This window comes from Anguilla rostrata, chromosome 3 (genome assembly GCF_018555375.3).
Source record: "Anguilla rostrata isolate EN2019 chromosome 3, ASM1855537v3, whole genome shotgun sequence".
In the NCBI taxonomy this organism is placed as follows: domain Eukaryota; kingdom Metazoa; phylum Chordata; class Actinopteri; order Anguilliformes; family Anguillidae; genus Anguilla; species Anguilla rostrata.
This window is the reverse complement of record NC_057935.1, coordinates 31,372,922-31,393,791: the sequence shown is the minus strand read 5'-3', so window position 1 is coordinate 31,393,791 and position 20,870 is coordinate 31,372,922. Positions and strand designations below refer to the sequence as shown.

Sequence of the window (20,870 nt, the reverse complement as noted above, 5' to 3'; positions counted from 1 at the left end):
AATTCGTTCACAGTTAATATCATCAATCCATTGTTAAAATTTTTTCCATTGATCAGCTAGCCAGTTTGCAAAAGTAAAACCACAGATTCTTGGAGTATTCGAGACCAGACTTGACACAGTGATAGTGACAGTGATACTGTGAACAAACAAAAAAAAATAGATGGGTTGAAAGACCTGTTGTTACTATCAGCTGTCTTGTCATTGTTATATTGTTCTCCAAGCCAAAGCTCCTTTACCTCAGCAAACAACTCAATCGGGGCTCTGTGCTCCTCATCTTCACTGATCTCCCCTTCTTCCTCCGGCTTGGAATCATCCTGAGATGTCATGCACAAGTAGTCGGCAGACTGCAGAGACCCTGGCTGATCCTGTGCACATGCTTGCTCTCCTGTCCCATCTACCACAACAGAATGAAAGTCCAGTGAGAGATCGTTTCATTCACAACTTTACAGAACAGCAAAAAAGTTTGTTTAATTTCAAGCTGAACCTTCACTTGTCTGTGAGTATTTCTGCTTGTTTAAAAATGGTTGTTTTCTGACAGGCAACATCACTAATGCCGAAGAAGCAAAACAAGGAGAAGAAAAGGAGGACAGTGGAAGTGTTCTCGCAGTGCTGTTAAATTTCACATCCCAAGTTAACCATAGCTATACTGAAGCAGGAAAACAAGGCATATATTTAACCACTTCGCACAATGCACCTAGTGGTCGGCACGCCGGCATGCCTAGATTGCTGAACTCAGACATTCTGTGCTCCTGCAACAAAATTATGAGTTGAAAACAAAAACTTGGTGTTCTAGTTTTATTAGTAGACGATTCAGGACAACTATGCCGAATACGGAGTTTTGCAGCGCCACCGCGCTGGTCGTGCATTTACCAAGCACCCCCTCCCAGCAGTCTCATCTCAAACTACACCCCCCACGCATGACATGCTGGACAATAGTGTCAATCTTGGCGTAAAGGAAAACAAAATTTTACCTCTAAAAATTTGTATTCCGTCATAGCAATGTGATAAAGCCAATAATCCGCTTGTTAAACCGTGACGTATCAACCTTCCGATAATACTGTTTCTGGGTCCAAGCCTCTGCTGCGTTGGCTGAAGCTCTCGTCTTTTCAACGTGCCGCAGTGCTGTGTCCCTTGTTGTTTGAATAGATCTGAGCCCAAAAAAACTATTTCATTGTCATTCTACCACTTTCCTTGCGATGAGAAAGAGAAGAGGAAATGGCTGTAGTTGATAATTAAGTTACAATTCTTAAATGAATGAGGAAAAACGAAGTTTGGCGCCAGTGGGTGCTAACGTTAGGTAGCTGTTTACATCATGTTCTTACCTGTCCTTATCAGTTCTCATTATGCATATACATTAGTGCACAACCTGTCTACACTACAGTTTATATGGTAGCAGTTGTACAGTAATGATATTCTTACCACTGTATTATATGTAAGGAATAAACCACAACGGGCTGTCCCGTTATTGGAAAATAATGGTAGTTCTACTATTTGCACCGGCGTTGTTAAGCAAAAACCTCTGTTCGTTAATTCTATGAAACCAACGATTCTATCAAGAAAAAATAGTTCCTTCTTGTTTTATACCATACAATTAGCACCAATTTTGGTCATTTTTGCCATTACATTATATAAGAAAACTACATGAAACCATAACTCAATCAAATTAATCTCCCTAGCTGTCTTGCTTTTTTAAAATGTTGCGGTCTAGGAGTGTAGACATTGTGTTTTAACAAGACACTCTGAAACCGGGTTTGAATGGCAGTTAGCTTTATGATAGGTTCGCCGTCACTTGTCACCTAGCCAATATTAGAATTCTGGGTTTTAGGTCAGAATGATCTCACAGCATGCTTGTTATATCAGCTAGCTAGCTAGCTAGCTAACTATTGAATTGTATTCAAAACAGCGGTTACTACAAACGGAATCATTCACAAAGATACAGATGAAAATGAGTCCCGTAGCCATGAGTTAAATACGGAACGCCTGTCCTATTGTCCAAATAAGGGACGATTCCGTATTTTTTGGGATGGTTGGCATCCCTAAATGAAGTAACTAGACCCGTGATTCAACGTTGCCATCTATTGCAAAATTGGACATTGGAAAGGGGAGGGGACGTAACAACAATTCAAAATCGAAAGAATAATGTTGCTGTTTTAACTGCTTTAGAATGCTGGATTTTGTAGCACATTGATTTTATTGGAGTTGAAAGAATTTAGACCTATTTTAACCCTCAATGGTGCCTCACTAAAGGAGTAAGTATTCGTGAAAAGGTTCACAGGTTGGGGATCTGAACGTTTGGAGCGTTTGGAGCGTTTGGACCCGGAAATGGCAAAACATCACGTGTGACGTCAGACTTAACATGCGGATAGTCGAAGGTACGCCAGTGAAAAACACTGCGCACTGAACACTGAAATAAACAAGAGAAATTAAAAAAATTATACTATGTCATTCTACTGTCAATATCTGCGACTAAAGCCATACCATTGGTTTTTCATGTAGGGATGTCCCTTTCGAAACTGATTGGTCATATATTGTCTTGGACAATCCGTTTGTGAAATATACGCGCATTTATGATGCCTGGGTACCTTCCAAAATAGCTGTGTGTAATACCACACATGTTGTTTATGGTGCTGTCGTCCTATGTAGTACAATCTGGCTTGATCGACAATTAACCCTCCTGTTCTGTTCATTTTTTAGGTACAGCAAAAATGTTCCCGGGTCAATCCCCATACAGGGGGGTTTTGCAAATACATGAAATGAACCATTTTCATTTAAAATGTTGATTACACTAATTAAGGCCAGTAGAAGAAGTTTCATACTGAAAAAATAATTTAAAGTATTTTTCCTAGATTTTCAAACTTTAAAAAGGGTCAATTTGACCCGCAACATAACAGGAGGGTTAATCAACCCAATAGCTGGCAGAATAAGCTTTCTAATGATGTATGTCTAATTTTACTTTTAGAATAGCGTTTTAAAGCTCAGCATAACTGAGAGTTTTGTCTAATTATAGCTGCATTACGCATTCATTCTGTGGTAGCAGTAAAAGACACTGCACCTGGCAAAATGTTATTGATGACTTTTGGAATTTCTTGTAAAATATTATTATTCTTGAGAAATATTAAGCATGGCTAAGGCAGATGTTTGCTGATAGAACTAGCTGAAATCCTGTTTTCTGGACTAAGTTAGAACTGAAGAACGAAGCCATTGATTCTGTCTCGGTCTCCATATACTGAACTCAAATAAGATTTCATTGTCCAAATGTGTTACTCCGGAAAATATTTCAGTTATATACGTTATTTTTGAAATTGAGTGTTGTTAAATAGGTTAGTAGTATTTTATAATGAGGATATTTCACACAGTAACGTAAGCATCTGTTAGTTTGCAAAGTAGTGTTTGTGTTTAACCCCTTAGTGCACATGCCAAATCCAGTCAATCCTTGCCCATTTAGGGGGTACCCTATTTAAACCTTAATAACTCCAGATGTGAGCATCACAGAACCTTGAAAAATGGCTTAAATGAAGCAAGACATTTTTACCAATTACAATACTAGCTAATACTAGATTAGTTCATATTCATAATTTAGGAAGAAATAAAGTGCCACAAAGGCAATTTTTCAGGCAAAAAAGCAAAAATGAATTCGCTCTTTTTTAGTTTGCAATGAAATACTGAGAGATCCCATATATACAGCAGGTTAAACTATTCATGTCCTGGATCAAAAATTTCTTGACCACAAGTTCATAAAATTTAAGGGTGGATATGTAGAACTACTAAAGATCTATAAAGCAAAAACTAAGCAGTGTACCCAGCATCTGCAAATCTATCCAAAATGTCTAAATTACGCATTGCTGTAAATCACAACATATTCACTACAAATCAACTGTTTTGACTCAAGGCACTCACTGTTGCATTATTTTCAAGTGAGAATTACAAGCTTTCCATCATGTCTAGGGGTCCAGAAAGATCCAAAATCTCTCCAAAAATGAATCACGGACAGAATCGCGGAATTGAGAATTTAAAAAAGCTATACCACAGATTCCATAGGACCCTACATTAAGTCAGTGCTGACTGGAGATTTGAAAATATGACTATGTAATGTGAATGTTGTTATAAATAAGTCGTTTATTCAACACACATTTTAAAAAATCAACTTTTTACAGCATAGCAGAGTCTTACAACGAATCTGACAACAATGTATAGTCTTGGAATGCTGTGTTTTCAACAACAACAAAAGAAATTAAATTAAATTAAAATAAATAATATCAAAGTTTTTGCACACTACAAAAACGTGTATTCAAGTCCTGATTGGCTACTGATTCTTACAGCCTTGGAATGCTGGGCACATTTCAACAACAACAAAATAAATTAAATTAAAATAAATAATATCAAGGTTTTTGCACTCTACAAAAACTTGTATTCAAGTCCTGATTGGCTACTGAATCTTACAACAAGCCTCGGAATGCTAGGCACATTTAACGTTTAAAAAAAACTGTCCAAAGTTTTTTGGCTTTAACAGTAGGCTACCTTTCCTCCTTAACATTATCCCTAAATGGCACAAAGGAAGTATCTGTGTTACTGACTGTTTGGCTAGCTAGCTAAGTTAGCTACATGACCATGTTGTCATAAAATTTTTCCCGACCGTGAAAACTGCCTGACTTGTTTACATTTTGGACAGATGTGGCTCCTGAGTAAGCAGCACTTTAGACACAAGCAATATCGAAAAAATCCTGAAATTTCTTCTTACTGTGAAGAGTGCCTGACCCTCAACCGTAGCGTTTTTTCCCCAAAGATAGTATTTCTAGATATAGCCTAATTTTTCTGCTGGGTTAACACATTTCTACGTTTGCTGGTCAGGCAATCTTCACCATAAGAAGAAATTTTTGAATTTTTCCGATATTACTCGAAAGTGCTGCGACGGAAACAACGATAGATTTACTCAGTAGCCACATCTGTCCAAAATGTAAACAAGTCAGGCGGTTTTCACGGTTGGGAAAACTTTTATGACAACGTTGTCGTGCACATCAATGTCATCAAGCTAATGTTATTAATAAACAAGTGAAGTCGTTATTTCAATGGTGATTAATAAGCAGTGGTGGACAAAGTACACAACTCCATTACTTGAGTCAAAGTATAGATACCCCTGGTCAAATATTACTCCACTACAAGTGAAAGTTGTAATGTAACTCAAGTAAAAATTTGACTGAACATTACATTACAGGCATTTAGCAGACGCTGTTATCCAGAGCGACTTACACAACTTTTTTACATAGCATTTTACATTGTATCCATTTAAACAGCTGGATATATACTGAAGCAATGCAGGTTAAGTACCTTGCTCAATGGTACAACGGCAGTGTCCTTACCCGGGAATCGAACCTGCGACCTTTCGGTTACAAGCCCAGTTCCTTACCTGGTGCTACACCAGTGCTACACTCCGTCCTACAAGCAGAGTTAAAGCACTGGAGTACTTGCTTTTAAAAATACTTAAGTATTCAAAAGTACATTTTCTTTTTAATACCAACGCTCTGCTGTATTGTTTCTACGATGCATTTACAGAAGCTCATTTACAGAAGCATTTTTACTGTTATTAGAAACACATGATAGACAGGGGTTAAATTGGGATTTGGGAGGTGGGTGGACCCTGAGATCCGGTGGGAGGTGGGTGAAAAAAGGTACAAACCAATGAATGTCTCAGCTCAAAATAGTTGTATCTTTAATGTACTGTGCACATAATTGTAATTAAGGAAAACAATGTTTTAAAAATAATTTATACTATTGATGCAAGCTTTTACATAATATATTTCAAGTTTATTGAGTGTCATTAATGCTAAGAATTTTTTTTACCCACGAAAATAATCGGTCATCCTCCTCTTGTCCTCACTTTCTCCTCCTTTATCCATCTTTCTTAAACTGGTGAGGCGCAAAACTTTCCTTTAAACTAATCATTGATCTCAAACTGTTTTAATTAATTATCAGTGATTAACAAGCATGCAAACATATAATCAAATGGAAAGGGACACAGCTTCTTCGCATTGTGTTAGGGAGATTAAATGATAAATGCGATTTAGCAAAATCTGTTTTAATCACTAAGCAGTGGCGGAATCTTCCCCTGATTTTCCTTGAGTATCAATACAATTAATCCACAAATAGGCTACTCAATACTATCATATATAGCCAGCTCTCCCCAAATAGGCAGTTTTAGCAAGTAGCCTAGGCCGTATTGCCCACATTTATTTTCATTTGCAGTACGAAATTGTGCACAATTTTAATCAACATTATTTGCGGATACACTTCTTTCTCTGCACTCGTATTCGTGGCAAATATCTACAATGCGTAGGCTAGATTGTAAACACAACTGAAGTGCAGGTTTTGTTTTTGCTGGTTATTTTGAGAGCTAACATAGTAGATTACAGACTATTGTATCTTATTTGTTAAGTGTAGACTACCTGGTGATTAAAATGGATTTTTAACGGATAAATTTAATTTATGATTTAATCCCCCTAACACGGTATGAAGACGCTGTTAGGCTACTTGTCATTTGATTAATCCGATCGTTGGCACGCTTGATTATAAAGGAGAATTACTAATGAAAACAGGTTGAAATCAATGATTAGTTTAAAGTAAAGTTTTGTGCCCCACCAATTTTCAACTCACCAGTCGCCGCTGAATAAAACGTTATGTAGCCTATGTGGGAAATATTCAACCCTAGCTTAGCTGCTGACCAGCAACCTGCTGATTTTGCTTAAGCGATCAAAGTTGCCGTTAATAATAGCCGGCTTTCGTGGGGGCTTTTATTCACCTCTCTGTTGCATAGATGAAATGACTTGTTAATGAAACTACCTACCGTGTCCGCTTCCAATCAATCAAGACAATCAACGATATTTTTCTTTCTATGCTGTCTATATAAACGACTGTTCCTCCTGAGTTTTTTTTCTTTGGATTTTTGATTGGTTGAGCGAGTAACTGGCTAGAGTGAACACATGGACTGGAGCCTAAATGGACTGGATTGTCATAGTTATTTGTAAAACTGCCGGTCAAAATGATTTATTTATTTACCAAAGGTGGGTGGACGCCTTCCACCCGCGTCCACCCCCAATTTAACCCCTGATGATAGATAGCATTGCCTGAAATGTGAAACAGTTGGATGACCCTTCGCTCAAATTCCATAAAATTTCATCTGACCAATCCTAGCATAAAAACTGCAACCACTACAAGCTCAGACAACTTCATAATTAGCAAACGGGCTACCGTTTACATACCTCAACATGCTTTTTCAGGTTGGACGGCGAGTTTTTGAATGCAGCAATGTAGTTCGTGCGCGGTAAGCAGAGCAAACATATAAAACAATATGAATCTTTTTGAATTTCACAATTCTCAAACATGGACTTGAGATATGGCCATGGGTGCTCTGGTGGCGAAGAATCATCCTTATCTTCTGCCGTTGCCATAATTACCGCCGCCAAGTTCAAATTGAACTGTTCAACCACTGATGCAACAAGCAAGCACTTTGAACTTGACCGACAGCATATTAGGAGTAGGCTACAGTGATTGGTTTTTCTCCTGTGAGGAACACAGCGTGTGGCATTTTAGAAAATAAAAAAATATTCAGCTGTTGACTTCAAAGCTATGCTTTAAAGTAACAAGTAACGACAACCTTCATAGAAATGTAGTGCAGTCAAAAGTACAATATTTATCTTTCAAATGTAGCGGAGTAAAAGTCATAAGTTTCCAAAAAAATAAATACTCAAGTAAAGTACAGATACTCAAAAAATGTACTTAAGTACTGTACTCAAGTAAATGTACTTCGTTACTGTCCACCCCTGTTAATAAGTCATGTAATGTTACAATATATGGAACATTACATTCATGCTACTAGTTTAGCATTACCTACACACTGCTTAAGTTAATATAAAAAGAATGTACTTACCGACAAGATGAAGTGATAACGCAGTTTGTAACGAGGTTAGTTAGCTTACTAAATAAGAAATGGTGGCTTGCTACGTAACGTTAGCTTGTGATAGTTAGAAGCGTCAAGTGTTGAACGTCACTCTACGCAAAATGAGGGTAAAGAACACTGATCTCAGACCTGCTGGGTTCACGTTTTAACCAACAGATGTCGCTGGTGAGCTGTTCAACCGAGCCACCCCACTGTAACTGTAGTTTAAAAAACATCTTAAAAATACATTTAAAAAATAAAATAAATAAATCCCCCAATGCTTAGGCCCGGTGGGCCGCAGGGCTTGCAATACACTGGCGGAAACCCTGAGTAGATGTGTTCAGTAGATAGAGACAGACATGGCAAATCAATGCTCTCTCCTCTCCTCTTCTGTTCTGAAAACGATGTCAGCTTGGTCTATCATAATAACATTTTCAAAGAAATTACAAAAAACATTGAAAATGTTTTGTCAGGTGCAGTGTCTGTTTTACTGCTACCAGAGTGAATGTGTAAGTGAATGCGATGATGAGAAAACTTTTGGTTACGCTGAGCTTTAAAACGCTATTCCAAAAGCAAAACTAAACATGTTATACATTGTTAGAAAGCTTATACCTACTGAAGAAATGAATTGTCAATCAAGCCAGACTGTACTTAAAAGGGCAACAACGCCGTAAACAACACGTGATATTACACACAGCTATTTTGGAAGGTACCCAGGCATCACAAATGTGCGTATATTTCACAAATGGTTTGTCCATGACAATATATGGCCGCTCGGCCTCAAAAGGGACATCTCTAAGCGTAAAACCAATTGTAAGGTTGTATATTTATTCAATATTTAGTCCCAGATATTGACTGTAGAATGACATGGTATAATTTTTGAAAACTTTGTCTTTATTTCGTTATTCAGTGAGCAGGGTTTTCACTGCTGTATTTGGCATATTTTAGGGCTATTGTTGGATTTATCTTGTTGCTATGACAGTTTTTGAGTGGTGAAAGAATATTTTTATGAATGCCCCAATAGACAATACCTAAATGGGAAAGAATTGGCCAGATTTGGCATGTGCGCAAAGGGGTTAAGCTTAGTTAATTCAATATACTTCTTGATCTGATCACAATATGTTATATTACTGAAGCCCCTCAGATGACGAAGAAATGCAACCAAAAGTAGCTAAATGAAAATAAAAATGAGAAACCAAAATTATTCATAGATCAAAGTCTCAACTTTCTCCTGATAAGACATTACAATATCTTTAGTACCTGTAGTATCAGGCGACTGTTTTCCTTTTATATTAATGTCGGTCCTTAAGGCCTTACAGCCGGAAAAGGTGGATCCCGCATATTCTCTGGTCCTGAAATGATATTGGAAGCACACAACATCCCCATGTTTCTGGTTCTTCACAAAACACACACCTCATAAAACAGCCCACAAGACATGACAACAGCTCTCCACTGCACCGGCTCTAAAACACAGTATTCAATCAAATCAAGTGACTTCAATTTGAGCTTCTCCAGTTAAGTACCTCACTCAAGGATACAAGAGTGTCTTACCTGGGCATCAAACCTGCAATCTTCTGGCTACAGACCCAGTTCATCAACCATTAAACATTTTCATAGCCAAAATGTTAACAGTTAAATGAGGCAGCATTTCATGGAAGTACTCACAGTTATAATTTATAACAGAAGAATCCACATGTACAGAAAATGTGATAAAACCAAATTACCATCAAAAATGTTTTTAGGATGAAGTTCCCATTTAAATGCAAATATTTAAATTAAAATTCTTTGACAGAAATAATAAGATAAAACATAATGGATTTTCGCACAATTTGGGTATTTGCATAGAACTGCCAAATCCCTATCCATTTCCTATTCATTCCATTGTAAAGAGATGCATATCTGCAATGTCTAAGTGACATCGCATAATAACCTAGAAATATACGTTAACCACTCCGTTGTGGTATATTCCTTACATAATGACCTTCATGGAGGCAACCCCCCTCTGCTTCACGGTAGCTCTTCACCTTTGAAGCAGTCATTAAATCCCGATAGCTAAACACATCATCTGGGATTATCCCTTATTTAATGACCACTGCAGAGGTGAAGAATTTCCAGACACAAATCAGAGGGGATTATCCCGCTTATTATACAGCTAATTACTTAAAGGGAACTAGGGTTGCAAATGGTCGGAATATTTCCGGTAAATTTCCGGAAATTTTGGAAGGGAAGTTAAAGTAATAATCTCGAAGATTTTCATTAACCCTCTGGGGTCGAGAGCTCCGCCGGCGGAGCTCGACAAGATGAAATTTACCGTTTCTATTTGGATGATTAACTTCACGTGCTGTTATCATACAGACGCAACAAAAACATTGACAGAAACCTTAGAATCGCGACTTTCCAATGCGCCCATTGGCAAATAATATGAATTGTTTTAAATGTTCTAAATTTGATTAATTAGATCATGTATGCTTCGTTAAACTTTACTCATTACTATGTGAATTTCGCTCAGCAGGATGTCCGCCCAAATCGCATTCACATGTTAACAACATTATAATTACTCTCCATAGAAGGAGACTAAAGGAGGGGCGATGCGAGATCCATGTGAGAAATGCCAAGTCTGCGAAAGCGGGATAGAATGTCAAAGTGTCACCTAATTCACTTCTTTTGAGGTGAACATTTCGTTTAATTTTGGAAAATGGTCTGTCCGGAAGCTGACACTGATGAAGAGCGGTGTCATTTCGAACAGCGAACTGATCCAGCTGAGGATCAACTTCATGTGCAAGTATATTTCTTATGATCATATTGGTAAATATGTGTACTGTATTGCAACGTATCTGTGTGTTTGTAGGAATATCCAGCAATATGCGCGTTTGTAAATTCCCACACTACGAACGATTCAAACTATTGCATCTCAAAATTATAGGCTAGGCTGCGTCTGGTTGTGTTAGAAGTATCAGGTAGACTATGTTTTTCGATCATATTGGTAATAAATAGCCCGTGGCGTGGCTAAGATTCTAAAACTGATGTCCTCTCACAATCGATATTAGCATACTGTAAGTAAATTCGGGAAATAGCAATATAATAACCACTTAGCTAAACAGACCTAGCCTACTTCAGATTGAGGCATTGTTATTGATGAGTTGCGTGTAGTTGAGCTGGAATATCAATTTTAGTTGATTTAGTTTAGTTTTACTTTATTTAGTTTAGCTAATGTTGTTTCGTTGATAGCTTGCATTATTTGTAAATGTGTGCTGTATTACATTCTCTGTGTGTTTGTAGGAATATTCACTAATATGCGCGCTTGTAAATTCCCACACTACGAACGATTCTAACAATTGGTTCTCAAAATTATAGGCTACCTCTCTGCGTCTGGTTGTGTTTGTTTGGTTCTTTGTTTGTATATGATGTAACCATGTCACATTTCCTAAGTTTTGTTTTCATTAGTAAGTGGTTTGCCCCTTTTTTGTAAAGGACATTTAATTTTCACCTGTTGAAGGAAATGTGCTATATAAATAAAGTTTGATTTGATGTCACATTTCCTAACAATTTTGTTTTTATCATATTTACAGAGATGCTGATCAGGAAACACGGCCTAGTTCACCACTAGCTAAGAGGCCACGCAAGCGTTGCAAGAGTACACCAGTCTCATCTCATCTTCCATGCGTATAGTTTGCTTCAATAAAGATTCTGAAAATCAAAAGATGTCTTTGTTTCTGTCTTCTAAATGGCTCACTGAGTCTTTGTCTTAGTGGTGGGGAGGCATGCGGCCAGGTGTGAATAGCCTACTTAGCTGGCAGGTCGTCTGCAATTCATTACAGAAAGGCCATTTGCCCTCCCATTCTCACCTGATGTTGAAAAATAGTAGTCACAACACTAACTTTTAGCAATGTATTTTATATTTCTCATTGGATTTGCTAAAATATTTTGTCATCTTTTGATACCCAAGACCTTGATGAACACATTTCAGTGACCAAAAGTCTTATTCACAATTGTTCAGTGTGCTTTATTACAACATTCCTGTGCATGTCCAAAACTACTGTTTACAGTTTGTGTGATTTTACAGCAGTTTACAATCCACACATGATTATGACCTACTTACTGCTGCCATATTATTGTAGCTGAGTCTGTGCTGAAAACAAAGATATGAAACACTTTGGAATCACTGTATATAAAGTTGATGAAATTTACACAAATGTCAGAGCATCACACAATTACCAGTGTGCCTCATTTTACCCTTAGACCCCAGAGGGTTAAAATAAATGTCTTTTAAGTTACTATCTATCGCTGCATTGGGTAACACACTGGTAGTTGAGCCTATTTTTACATTAATTTATACTATTATTATTATCATAATTCATGATTAAAAAACTTGTGACATTCCCGGGAAAAAATCACAAGTGGCGCACAGTTAGTGACGCGTTTTTCATCACCCATCAGTGGTTGGTCCGCCAGAGAGGAGTACTGTTTTTTCTGGTGTCTGCATGCGTTACAATAACAGAGAAAGGGGGAGTTGGGGGAGTTATGGAACCCTGAAAAGTTTTTGTGTAACATGAGAGATCATATTATTTGTTGATGTAGATTTCGTATTACATTTAATGACAATGTAACTTTACTAAATTACACAGCTATTTGCACAGCTAACGCTAGCTACTGAACATTAGTTTAGACAACGTTGCGCACAGAATCCATCTCTCATATCAGGTAACGTTGCGTTAGCTAGTTAGCTAATGTAATTAACACAATCTAATGTCGACTAACAATTAGAAAAAAACGCTAGCTTACGCTACCGACCGGTACCGACCTCGCAAACCGTCTCTCGAATGCAATACTACCTTTTGCAACGTTGCAGTGTAGCTAACTTAAGGCCAGTTCAGATCAATGATTCGCAACGAGACTGGGTGCAACTTGCAAAATTCCAAGACGTCTGATTGTAAACGTTCTAAAACTGCACTTGGCAATTTGACAAGGATGGTCTTTTAAAACCTCAGGGCAGGCAGGATTCCCATTTAATTGAATTGTAACCATGCACTGCATTCAGCAGCGCACACTTCCAACGCATGTACTGATAATTTGCCAGCATCCATTACTTTACATTACATTACATTACAGGCATTTGGCAGACGCTCTTATCCAGAGCGACGTACAACAAAGTGTATAACCATAACCAGGAACAAGTATGACGAAACCCCTAGAGAGAAGTACCAGTCCAAGTGCAGGGAACAACCGCATAGTTCAACTTGGACCCTGAAGGTTAAACTGATTAACACTAACACAACGAGAACGGCAACAACGCAATCTATGGAAAAAATACAAGCAGTAGTTAAGACAGTTAATGCACCTAAGTCATCTACAAAACAGCTGCCTAGTTACAACCCTAAGCTTACAGTCATTTACAGGGGGGTAGGGAGGGATGGGGAGAGGTGCAGCCTGAAGAGGTGAGTCTTCAGTCGTCGTTTGAAATGGGTCAGTGTCTCAGCTGTTCTGACCGCCACAGGGAGGTCATTCCACCATCGTGGGGCCAGAACAGACAGGAGACGTGTTCTAGAAGTGTAGGTGCGAAGAGGGGGAGGTGCTAGGCGTCCTGAGGTAGCAGAACGGAGGGATCTGGCTGGCATGTAGGGTTTGAATATCTTGTGGAGGTATGCTGGGGCTGATCCCTTGACTGCCTGGTATGCTAGGACCAATGTTTTAAATTTGATGCGAGCTATAACAGGCAGCCAGTGGAGGGTAGTGAGCAGGGGAGTGACGTGGGAGTGTCTGGGGAGGTTGAAGACCAGACGAACCGCAGCATTCTGATTGAGTTGCAGGGGTTTGGTGGCAGATGCCGGTAGTCCAGCCAGAAGAGAGTTGCAGTAGTCCAGGTGGGATAGAACCATTGCTTGGACCAGGAGCTGGGTTGAGTAGGTGGTGAGAAAGGGGCGGATTCTGTGGATGTTATACAGGAAAAATCTGCATGCCCGGCTTACTGCTGCGATGTTCTTGGAGAGGGACAGCCTGTTGTCCATCACCACTCCGAGATTCTTGGCACAGGGTAATGATGTCACTAAGGTGTCCCCTAGGGAAATGGAAAAGTCGAGGAGGGGAGAGGATAGAGCAGGAATAAAGATTAGCTCCGTCTTTCCCGGGTTGAGCTTCAGGTGGTGATTGTCCATCCAGCTCTGTATGTCCCTCAGGCAAGTGGAGATGCGGGCAGGGACCCGTGTGTCCGATGGGGAGAAGGAGAGAAAGAGTTGCATGTCGTCGGCATAGGAGTGATAGGACAAGCCATGGGCAGAGATTACAGGGCCAAGGGATCTGGTGTACAAGGAGAAGAGAAGGGGACCGAGGACTGAGCCCTGGGGAACTCCGGTGGCGAGGGGACGGGGTGGTGATACCTTACCCGCCCAGGCAACCTGGAAGGAACGGTCAGAGAGGTAAGACTCAATCCAGTCAAGGACTGTGCCGCAGATCCCTGTTGCTGCCAGGGAGGACAGGAGGATAGAGTGCTCCACAGTGTCAAATGCAGCGGAGAGGTCTAGAAGAATCAGGACAGAGGAGAGGGAGGCTGCTCGTGCGGCATGGAGTGACTCACTGACCGAGAGGAGTGCAGTCTCGGTCGAGTGGCCAGGCCTGAAGCCAGACTGGTGGGGATCAAGCAGGTTGTTGTGAGAGAAGAAAGCAGAGAGTTGGTTAGATGCAGCACGTTCAAGTGTTTTGGATAGGAAAGGGAGGAGAGATACTGGGCGGTAGTTCTGAATGACTGAAGGATCTAGTGTGGGTTTCTTCAGCAGCGGGGTGATGTGGGCCCTCTTGAAGGATGAGGGGAAACATCCAGAAGATAGGGAGGAGTTCACAAGGGAGGTGACAAAAGGGAGGATGTCAGGTGTGATTGCCTGGAGGAGAGATGAGGGGATAGGGTCGAGGGCGCAGGTGGTAGGGCGGTGGGTGAGCAGAAGCTGGGAAACTTCAGAGTCTGAGAGGAGAGAAAATGTGGAGAAACAGGGCGCGGAGGGCGCAGAGGGCGCACAGGAGCTGCGGATGTCTGCAATCTTTTCGTCAAAGAATGCTGCAAAGTCATCTGCAGTGAAGGAAGACTGGGGTGGAGGAGGTGGCACGCTGAGGAGAGAAGAGAAAATAGAGAAAAGTTGACGAGGGTTAGAAATGGAGTTATGAATTTTGGTTTGGTAGAATTTTGCCTTGCGGCAGTGACAGCAGAAGAAAACTCTGTCAGGAGAGACTGATAGGCTGAGAGGTCAGATGGGTCCCTGGATTTGGCCCACTTCCTTTCAGCAGCGCGGAGGCTGGCCCTGGAGGTGCGTAGGATCCCTTTGAAGGTGCAGTGTGTAGAATTTAGTGGCATCTAGCAGAAATGGAATGTAATATTCATAAGTATGTTTTAATTAGTGTATAATCCCATGAAAATAAGAATTGTTGTGTTTTCGTTACCTTAGAACGAGCCCTTTATATCTACATAGGTAACGGGTCCTCTTCCACGGAGGCCACCATGCTGCATCTACAGTAGCCTAGAACAGACAAACGGCTCTAGAGGGCGCGCATTTGCCTGGGTACCTTCCGAAATAGCTGTGTGTTAATACCACACATGTTGTTTACGGTGTTGCCGCCCTTTTTAGTACAGTCTGGCTTGATTGACAATCCATTCATTCAGTAGGTGAGAGTATAAGCTTTCTAACGATGTATAACATGTCTGATTTTGCTTTTGGAATAGCGTTTTATAGATCAGAGTAACCGAAAGTTTTCTCATCATCGCATTCACTTACACATTCGCTCTGTGGTAGCAGACGCTGAACCTGACAAAAACGTTGTCAACGATATTTCGTAATTTCTTGGAAAATACTATTATTATTGAGGACTTCTGGGCATAGCTAATCCATATGTTTGCTGAGAGACCTAGCTGACATCGTTTTGGAGATTAAAAAAAAACAAGTGAATAGAACACTATCATTGATTTACTGTCTCTGTCTCCATCTACTGAACACAGGTAAAATTTCATCATTGCTATGCAAGTATTACTGCTCAAAATATTTCGGTTATATAGCCTAGGTTATTTTTGAAATTGAGTGTCTTTAAATAGGTTAGTGGTATTGTATAATGTGGATATTTCAATCATTTTTACGAAATGTAGGCCTATACTTAAACCTTGTCTGAAAATGACCTAATTACCTAATCTGAAAATGATGATTTAATTATTTTTACAAGACATAAGGGCACAAATTTAGAATAAATAGAGAGAGGAGAGAGAGAGAGAAGGGGGAGAGAGATGCAGCAGTGAAGTCCCGTCTCTTCACCTGCACAAAACTCTGATTATGATTAAATCCTGCATTAACTTTTCAGAATGCACTGGCTGTTCTGCAAGGTAGGGGAACAGCTAATAGATGTTGTATACGGCAGTGGCTCTCAACTACAATCCTGAGGGACCACTATGTTTGCTGATTTTTGTTTCAACCTGAATTCCAATCGCAGAATTTTAACAAGCTGTTAATTTGTCTTAATTAGGTGCTTTAGGGATTCTTTAGTTGGTTAGGCACATTTTTCTATTTTTCTACTACTTTCAGAACAGGCTGCCCTATAATACTCAACAGAAGAGAAATGATATTCTTCTGAGGTTACTGGATTATGACCCAAACAGATTCAGCAGAAACTAACTTACTTGTGCTTGAATATTAAATATCATTTTAATATTAGTTAACCATATGAATGAGGATTATTGCATATTACAAGTCTGTGTAAAGCAGGGGTAACCAACAGGTCGATTGCGATCTGTCATGGTTCTGTGTTTCTGTCTCTGTTTTTCCTTGTTGGGCAGCCAGATGGCGGCACTTCTGTTTTGTGTCCTGCTCATTCCCCTGTTAATTGTATTATTGCTTTCAATTATTTTATTATTGTTTCTGATTGTGTCTCATTGTTCCCACCTGTGTCTTATCCCCTTCTTTTCTGGTTTGATTGTTCTTTGAGTTCACCTGTGTCTTGTTACCCCTGTCTATTTAAGTTCTTTGTCCAGATGCTGGTTCTTAGGTGCTGGTTCCTTGTGTTTGCTTCTGACTTTATGTACCTGCCCGCTTTTGTCCTGCTTCCGTTTCGTGTGTGTGGTTCTACCCGTGTACTCTGCCTGCCTGTGTTCTGCCCTGTTCGTGTTTTGAGTTCCTCTTGTTTTCTGTTCTTAGATATTTTGGAGTTTGTGTTTTTGCCCATCATGGCCTTTTCTGTTTGCCTTTTTTGTAAGTAAAGTCTTTGTTAATTTTCCCTTTTTGAGTTTGTCTTTCTTTACTCTGCGTTTGGGTTCTCCCTACCCGTTACGTGACACGATCGACTGGTCGATCTTCAAAGCCTTCACTGTCGGTCCCTAGCATTTTCGCATTTTCTAAAAAAAAATAATAAAATTTTTTTCATGCTCTGGTTGGTTGGTTGTTTTAACAAGCTTTTTAGACCTAGCTCTGGCTCATTGATTTGAATCACGCATAGGTCATATGTTATCTTACAATCTCTAATTTGTTATTTGATACACTGAGGTCTATGAATGGCTGCATGCAATTGTGGGTGCAAGGGTACATCTGCAATCATGATTTGAATACTGCAATTTTGAAGTGGTACTGTAGCCCCACCTTGGGTGGTAGGTACATGTAATAAGATATACATGATCTACATGGGTCCTTTTTCAATTTGTATATTTCCAGCCACTGGTCAAATTTTGGATGTAAAGGAGGTGTGTCAAATATCTTTTCCACAATTTTTGCATATTCATATTTGCTTATCTTTAAGAATCTTAGACAAAGGGGGATATACTTGTCAGGACTGTGATTTTCAACAATTTTGCCATGAATCCTCCATGACCACAGGCACTATTTTCCCAGTCGTACTCCTGACTATATTATTTTTTTAAAAACCAAAAAAACCTGCACCAACCCACCACACTTGTGCATAGCCCAGCTCCAAAAGCCCTCAAAACACTCCTCTTTTAGGCCTGGAAGCTAGGCCTCTTATATAGTCCATAATTAGGTAATGGGCCACACAGGAAACACTGGGTAGCTTTGTTTTGAAATATGGCTTGTTAATAATTAGAGTGAGCCAAGACAGCCAATATTGTTTCTTGTAACTTGGCCTAATTTTGACATCAGTACTTTAATGGCAGGCCTAGATTTTGCAAGTTTGAATTAATGACTTATAAACAGTACTTTGTATGTGTGAGTAACCTGGCATTTTTGTATGTTGAAAACATGTTTGTCTTCAGATCATATTATACCTTCAGGTACAAGCTTTCAATGCACTGGACTTGGCGGGACTCCTTCCTCCAGCTGATTTTGGTTTATATCTGGAGTAAGTGGACCTAAAGAGGAAATGTTTAACTTGTAAATTCAACACATGCACTCACTGTGAAGACTGAATATAGTAGATATTGTATTTTAAAGCGTGTTTCATCTATTAAGCAAAGAAGATTACCAACAAGTAATGTATAAAAAAATGCTGGACAGGCCTTGCTACCAGTAATTATGGCTCATATGGCTGAAAGAGGAGAGTTCAGTGACTAAAATATTGGTTATTGCTGGGTGCCCAAGACAACTCAACTTCCTAATGTTTCCTTAGTGACACCAGGTTTACGGTAGACACTATGGTGATAGGAGCATGGATCTCTAAAGGAAAGACACTCCCAGCAAAAAACAACAGCAAATGCTAGTGCTCTAGAACTATGATCCTCAAACATTAACGGGATTGCAGGTATTTATTTATAAATATTGGCACCAAACATAAGGTTAAACGTGTTCAGTTCCAGCTGTACTCATGAGTAATCCCCACTACCAATTTGACGGAGTACAGACATCCATGCTTCTCCTCTGAAATGTGGTGTCTCCAGTCAAATTTTTTTCTCAGTGCAGCCCACAGCCAAGCTTGCATATAGTTGAGTCGATGGAAGACATCTCATAAGTGGCTTTGGCATGCAGTCCATGTGCACACAACCAAGCAGCAGGGATCACTAAAGAGCGATGAAATGTGGTTCCCTAATCAAATGAACCCTCCCGTACCCTGGGTGATGCAATTGGCAATTACATGTCGCCCTATGGAGATACCAGCCAATTGACACTTGCACGGTCCAAATTCGTTCCGAGACTCCATGCCATGTACCACAGCGTCGTGCTTTAAAACAAGTGTCATATTGTAAAAGAGTAGGTACTGCTGTTTCTGTTACATTACTCTGAAATTCACTCGCTTCAAAAATTAGCATATCTGAAATAGACACAAATCGTTGAGGGGACAGGGCAGATGCACGATACTTTTGTGGTCCAAATATATACAAAATTTATTCACAGAATAAACAATTGTCTAAGTCATTGAAAAGCCAGCATGGTCATTTTCATTAAACCGCACAAGATATTTGGAGCATGAGATTCACCTTCAATTCATTAAAATATAACGTGGATGAAAAGGAAATTAAACTATGGTAATTTGTTGCACACTTATACATTAAACATTAAAATGTGTTTTTATCTCAACACACTGACAAGTGTTAAACCCACCCCCTGGCTTGACGGTTTGTAGGCAACCCACTCAGTCTTTAAAGATACAGTTAATTTTGTTGGTTGAATAGATACAGTGTTGTCTCTCCCTGCACACCTCTACAATAAGCATTGTTCTGTCAGAAGTGCTCAACAGTCCCCCTCTCCAAATAACAACATTCTGGGAGCAGACTGAAGTACAAAACATCAGAAGGCCTAATGTATTGTATTAGGGAAGCACAAGTGCTATTTATATCAGTGCTTACACTATCACTGGCTTACACAGTTCTGTAGGATGTTTAGCCCATAATAGGCAGCTTTTTTGAAAAGCTTTAAAGCCATCAGTGGCTGCAAAAGCACATGGCTGCTATTTAGTAGCTTCCACGGTTACTTTCTTCACATCCCTCAAAGTTATCTAATCACAATAGAAAAATAAAACAGGAGGTCTGAATTTAAAAGTTAAGATCGTGAGCAGTCTTTAACAAAAATAAATAAATAAATAAAATATAGACTCCTCAAAAAAAGTTTGGAAATTTGTGTTTGGTCGATCATATCTCTGTTGTTACTGTATTATTAGCATTGTATCTTATATCATTGGAAAGCCTGTTCATTTCCCTTTACAAAGATGTCCCATTTGTAAGGATCATGCATTTGTAGGATGACCAGCACAGCTGATTATATGGGTGGGGTCCCAAGTGAAATATAGAAAATTTCCCTGCCAATGTCAAACAGTGTATTCTCCTGTTGGTATTGACTCTGTTGTTTTGAGTTGTTTGGGGGATTGGATGATTGAACTCTCTATCAGTAACAAGGAACAAACAAGACATATTGGTAATTTTATGCTTTATTTATTGAACAAACAGTCAGGAGCCTCAGTAGTGGGTGGAAGAACCATACGCAGCCACAACAGCCTGGCATCTCCTCCTCATGCTGGTCACCAGCCTGGTCACACGTTGCTGTGGGATGGCATTCCATTCCTCAACCAGGATTCATTGCAGGTCAGGTTCTTCCCTACAGGTTCTTCCACCCGATATAACATACAATGCTAATAATACAGTGACAACAGAGATATGATTGACCAAACACAAATTTCCAAACCTTTTTTTGAGGAGTTTATATATGGAATGGTAATTCCCAGCAATAAATTGCAAAGAAACTTAAGATTTCCAGGTGCAGTGTTCAGTACACACTCAGAAGGCTCCAGCTAATGGGAGACCAGAAAGAAAAAGAATAACATCAAAGGCAGAAGACAAATATGTGGTGTGGTGTCTAGCAAAAAGAAACTTGAAAAATAGTTAAACTGCACCACAACTACAGCAAGAACTCAATGCAACTACAGATAAACCAGTTTCCCTGACGACAGTGAAATAGAAACTATGATCTGCTGGTCTATAAGGATGTATATCTGCCTTTTCCCAATCTTTCTTGGTCCAGTTTTGATGGTGCTTGGCCCA

General features: G+C 39.5%; 1 protein-coding gene across 2 annotated transcripts in view; it reads right to left on the bottom strand.

Moving 5' to 3' along the window:
* Positions 1-20,870, bottom strand: part of erich2 (glutamate-rich 2) — a 102,625-nt gene that overhangs the window by 29,983 nt on the left and 51,772 nt on the right. For both annotated transcript variants that reach the window (XM_064327168.1, XM_064327167.1), the window contains 2 exons: positions 9,191-9,282; positions 237-394 (listed from right to left, as the gene is read on the bottom strand). In XM_064327168.1, coding sequence (XP_064183238.1) covers positions 237-394; positions 9,191-9,282 — 250 coding nt within the window. The remainder of the gene's footprint in view (positions 1-236; positions 395-9,190; positions 9,283-20,870) is intronic.